Raw genomic sequence first — 6,000 nt, 5'->3', positions numbered from 1 at the left:
ATGGTATTATATGGCTAGCACACCTAATTTGTTGTCATCTGGTTTGCCAACTTACCTTGTAGTTGTGGCTTCTGATCCACCTGGGCTGAGAGCTTGGTTTGGAGCTGTGAGCTTTTACCTGAATTTTGCTGTATCATTGTGACTGTAAAATTGATTGTCACAATGATTAGATTAAGACATACCTCTGACAGGGCCTAGAGAGATGGCTCAGTTGTTACGAGCACTTGCTGACCTCTGTATTATGTCCTTGTTTCAGTCATAAAACAGCATGGCCAAGGAAACTTGTAGAAGAAAGGGTTTATCTGCCTTACAGTTCCAGAGGGGTAACAGCATAGGGTGGCAGAAAGCTGGAGCAGCAGCCAAGACCTCAAATCTCAAAATGCTAGCAGAAAGCAGAGAGAGACAAACTGAGGAAAGCATGTGGATCTTGAAGCCTCAAAGCCCAGTCACAAAATGTTTCCAGTTAGGCCACATTTTATAAAGAAAGAAGACAAAGAATGGCGTGAGCAAGAAAAGGAATGTCAGAGTGGCATCGTATAGGGTGAATTACATGGCTGGCCTTGAGAATAACCTATGAGGTAATCGTTACTATTAGCATAGTGCAGATGAAGTCACTCTATCCTGAGGAAATCAAAGACCAGCTGAAAGTCTTTATTCAGTGACTCAGCAGGAATCCAAATATAGGAAATCTAATGTCAAAGTTCTTATTCTCGCCATTACATCATGCCACTAGAGAAAGCAGAAACGTGAGAAGAAAAATGAAAAACACTGTTTAAAATCATGTCAAAGCATTTTCGTTAGACTCAAGAATGCAGTTTTAACTTCTGCGTTTGAATAATTTGCTCAAATCCTCTACCATATAATACAACCTACTGCATAGGCAAAGATTAAATGACTTATTCTTAATGTTGAATGTCATAGTTGCATTAAATTACTGCATATTTTCAACCTTGAAGTTCAGTTATAGATGAGTGATAAATGATAGCATATTTAAGGTATGTAATATAATTGTAAACTCACTTAAGAATATTACAATGCAAAGAAGGCATTATAACATCAGGTAAAACGATAATGAGCTATGATTACCCTAGGAATGACACATATTCACTACCAACGCCAAGCAACATGGGTCTGTAGGTCACAGTCAATGGCAACACAGCCTCATGTTTCAAATCAATGGAGGCACTTCTGGGTTGTCATCAAAGTCTGGATCTTCCTCACTGGGTTCAACTTGGGGTTGAGATTCCATTCTTTTGGGTTTGTGTCTTTTCTCTTGCACTATGGTAGACACATCAGGGCAGGAATGCTTGCTGGGATCAACTTCTAATCTTTCTATCCGCTTTCTGCTACAACAGAAAAAGACAAGTAGGAATTAATTTTACATTGTTTAAAATTAAGCTTCAAAGAAATTAAACTCATGTATTCACTTACTCAGTGAGTGCTTAGCTCGTGGTGTCTCTGTGGCATACAGAGGGCAAAGAAACACTGTCCTTAGCTTCAATAATTATAGTGAATTCTAGAAATAAGATTTTGACCATGGAGAAAAAACTAGCAAACAGGGCCATACTACTACTATACAGGCAATGGGAGATGAGGAACTTGAGAGGCTTTCTAACTTAGAAAATTAACTAGCAGACCCACATGCCAGGATCAACAGAACTCTAGCTAAGATTAAGCCCTGGGCTTTGTTACGGTGGAGATACTTAGACAACAAGTTCAGAAACACAGCAAAGCTCAACCTCCAGCTTCTGCTAGCACAAGTACTTGCTCCTACTGCTCATGGCCAGTATTCCTAGAGGTTGTATGACTGCTGAGGACCAGCAAGAAACTCTATTGCCCAAAGCTCCTAGTGTTCAGATGAATTGTGTGCAGGACAGACATTCCTGTGCTCTTTAAAAAGCAGTTTTTATTCATCACATCTGGACTCTGGACCAGTGACCTACACATTTCTAACCTTCGCCAGTGATTCTTCTGGTACACAGACATACTATTTTGTAATCAATGTACCATTCATTCATTTATTCACTCAGCAGACACATGCCAAATGCCTCTATAATCCTGGAATTGCAGTAGAAACTAAGGACACCCTCCTCTGTAAAATGATAAATTTCTGGTCCTAGTGCAGTACAATGAAAGAACAAGGAATTTATTGAAACATTGTGGAATTCTATCATACTGGCCTCTTTTCATAGAATGCTGGCATCCTCAAGGCTGAGATTTTGTATTTTTAAATTTTGTTCCTTGGCATATAGTTATATAAATGATTATTCTGTAAATAAAAAAGTACTATACTTCTTTGGAAAAGTAATGGATTTATGTAAAAATTTGTCTCTGTTTTTTTTTTTTTGTAGGAGTTACAAAGTGACATCCTTAGGTCAAATGTGTCCAGCAGATACTCTCTGTTGGGATGTGGAAAGTCTATTCTCTTGGGGAAAATAGTGCTTGAAATCTCCTCCTCACTCCTAGATTCTGTTCAGCCCTTCAAGACATTTGAATTAATTCCTGTCAGTGTTTTGAGTAATACCCATGGATTTGTTGAGGGAGAATACCAAGCATATATACCCTGTAGACTGTAAATAAACTCTGTATGCTAGAGGGGGAACAAATGTCAAGAATGGACTGTACCTTAGCTGAAGAAGTGACTTAGATAGCATCTGAAGAAGGGGAAACTAGTGCTCAGAACAGCGACTGCAGAAGGATGAGACTGGGCTACTCTTTTCCCTCAGAACTAACTATAGGTAAGAAGACCTGCAAAACTGGAGCTGGCTTCCATTCATCTCTTTAATGACATAAAACTTCCTTGAAAGGCAGGTTGTGCAATGTGCCAGCAGCATGTACAGGCAGCATACTGTGTGCTTTCCTCCTGTGAGGAGGGTTCTAGCATGTTCTATCCCCCAGTGAAAATTCCAAGCACTGAGCCTCTAATGACCTTCCATAATGTACCATGTCATGTGAAGGTTTTACTCACTGCTGCAGTGTCTTGTGTCTCTCTACAGGAGAGGACTCTTAAAAGCTTGCCCTTAGTTATTTTCAGACTTGCCTTTGGCTGGTGCTGCTTTGTGTTTTTTTTTTTCTGTAATAAATATTAGTCATGAGTACAACTGTCCTGAGTCCTGTATCCTTAAAAACCGTGAGCCTGGGGTCCTCCAGGAGATTCCAGACACTGTCTTTCAATGTAGCCCTTGTTACTCCCATTAAGTCCTCAGATGACCAACACTGCCACCTCCTTCTGAAGCAGGAGGATGTCAGTCAAAGCCTCAGAGATAAACAATCAAGACTGGGAAGCAAATCTTCATGTATATTAGCAATGCATGTACTGTCACTCAGAGAAAAGAAGGCACAAACAGCAGCTTTTTATCCTCAGACTTTGCTTCTAAAGACTCCACCAAAAAGGCCTCCAGATCATTGTTTGATGTCACCACTCCTACTGTTGAAGCACCAAGAAGTAAACAGCAAATGGGTGGAGAGTGGGAGCTATGGAGGAAAGGGCACTGATGTATTATGAAATTAAGTTTTGTAGTTAGCACACAAAGTAATGTGTTTCACTGTGAAACAATGTGCATATCATTATACTGTGCTCTTATTTTACCCTCCCTCATCTCTTTTCTGGGTAATTCTCATCCACTCTACAAATAGTCTTTCCTTCACATAGCATTACTTTTTCTAATTTCATGTAACATTCTCTCTCTCTCTCTCTCTCTCTCTCTCTCTCACACACACACACACACACACACACACACACACACCACAGTGTACATAATATTTATCTCAGTCTGGATTATTTCTCTTAACCTTATAATCTCCATTTTATGCATATTCCTACAAGTGTCATAATTGTATGGCTCCATACAGATAAATAAAATTTATACATATATACATACATATGACTTCTAGGCTGCTTCCTCTCATCTTCGCATTTCTATAGTGAAAGGGATCTTGATCATCTATTTCTTCCACAAAATCTCACACTGGACCATTATATTGATGACATTCTAATTGGACTAAGTAATCAGGAGGTCGCAACCACTCTGGACTTGTTGGTAGCACATATGTATACCAGAGGATAGTTAACCCAACCAAATTTTAAGAGCTTTCTACCTCAGTGAAATTCTTAGGAGTCCATTGGTGTAGGGCATATAGATATACTATTCTAAGGTGAAGGATAAGTTATTGTACCTGGCCTCTCCCACCACCAAGAAGAGCCACGTGGGCCTGTTTGGATTCTTGAGATAGCACATTCTTCACTTGGGTGGATTACTCCAGCCCTTTTACCAAATGACTCAGACACTGATGGCTTTGTGTGAGACCTGGAACAGGAGAAAGCTCTTGAACAAGTCCAGGCTGCTGTATAAGCTGCTCTACTATGGTACTTGGGGTGTCAGTGTCGTATAAGGATACTGCTTGGAGTCTCTGGAAGGCCCTATAGGTGAATCACAAAGGAGTCCTGTGGAATTTCTGATGCAGAGCTTTACCATCATCTACTGACAATTATTCTCTTCACTGAGGGAAATTATTCATGCTAAGGGAAACTGCTTCAGTGTGGCCTGGGAGGGCTGAAATGTTTATCATAAGCTGTCAAATTGACAACACCATGTGTTTTGAAAACCTAAGTCTGGAATTCAGGTGAAAAACAGTACATAACAGCATATTCTGAGCCACCTAGCCTGAAGCATGCATGAAGGCTCCCTGGACAAGCAACTCTCTGGTCTCTGAGAAGGCAATGGAATTTAAGGCAGATTGGCTTTGTATTGCTTAACATCTTGCCTGAGTCCAGTGAGACTGAGTCCATACACACACACACACACACACAGGCACACACACACAGGAACACACACACACACAAAAGACAAACACACACATACACACACATACACACAAACACACAGAGAGAGACAGAGACAGAGAGAGAGGGAGGGAAGGAGAGAGGGAGGGAGGGAAAGAAATGTATTTATTTTTTATAGAAAACAAGAGAAGTCTAGAATTCACTGGGAGGTGGTCCCACAAAGTTTATGAAATTGCCCAGGATTAGATAAAGTTACATATGTGTCAGCTCAGCTTGTACCATTGTTAAAATACCCCAGAAAGTTGTTTTCTTGGATTTTATAACCTAGGGAACACAACTCAATCAGCCTAAGCATTGAATGACTCAATGTTTGTGGAGAAACTGTAACAGACCCTGATCTATTACACTCAACTTCCTTAAAATGCATTTAGTTAAACTTAAGAGTCTCCACAGTTACCAGGCATAGTGATTCATGCCTGTAACCTCAACATGGTCTGTTGTTCAAGGATTAGGAGGACAACTTAGTGAGACACACACTAAAAGTAAAAAGGAGATCTGTGGCTGTAGCTCAGTGATAGTCTAGAATGTGAAAGACCCTAGATTCAATCATGAGAGTCTTACAACTCCAGCAATACTCAATAACCTAAGTTCATGCTTACTGTCTACTGATACTCAAGGAGCTATCTTAGTTGTGAGCCCCTTATAAAATCAAAAACAGCATTAGATGTTTTTACTATACAATAAATAGCACAGAGCATAAGGTTCCATCCCAACAGGGAGGAATTCATCTATGGGGAATGGAACCAAAGCAAGACTGAAAGCCAACAGAAGAGCAAGAATTAAATCTTAGAGTTCCATGATTGGCATGCATCATATGAATGCCAAGGGACTGCACAGCTCTAAACACATGGCCTCTCTTGATGGTTCTCATGGTCATGGCAGTTTAGACTTTACTCTCATAGCTTTATACATAGATCCTTTAAGGACTTCCTGCATGAAATATGATGCTGCTACACACTGTGTAGCCATCACAGACTTTTCACTGTAAACTTGATGGAAGCTTCCACAACTCCCCACATCTTTCCTACATGGGAACAGAACCAGCACAACACAAACGATACCACATTAAGCCATCAGCCTATTTCTAGAAGGACTCATCTCCTTAATTGATTTGTATATACAATCCTAAATATAATCTCTAGAGTATGGAGTGGAGA

General features: G+C 40.1%; 1 protein-coding gene across 1 annotated transcript in view; it reads right to left on the bottom strand.

Annotated features, from left to right (window-relative positions):
• Positions 1 to 984: 984 nt before the first annotated feature.
• The window catches only part of Lrrc6 (leucine rich repeat containing 6), an 89,429-nt gene continuing 84,413 nt past the window's right edge, over positions 985 to 6,000 (bottom strand). The window contains exon 12 of the mRNA XM_028773291.1: positions 985 to 1,346. Within this exon, the coding sequence (XP_028629124.1) occupies positions 1,169 to 1,346 (178 nt within the window). The 3' untranslated portion in view covers positions 985 to 1,168. The remainder of the gene's footprint in view (positions 1,347 to 6,000) is intronic.

The sequence above is a fragment of the Grammomys surdaster genome, unplaced genomic scaffold (genome assembly GCF_004785775.1).
Source record: "Grammomys surdaster isolate TR1022 unplaced genomic scaffold, NIH_TR_1.0 224, whole genome shotgun sequence".
Classification (NCBI taxonomy): Eukaryota; Metazoa; Chordata; class Mammalia; order Rodentia; family Muridae; genus Grammomys; species Grammomys surdaster.
This window is presented reverse-complemented; position numbering and strand designations above follow the sequence as displayed.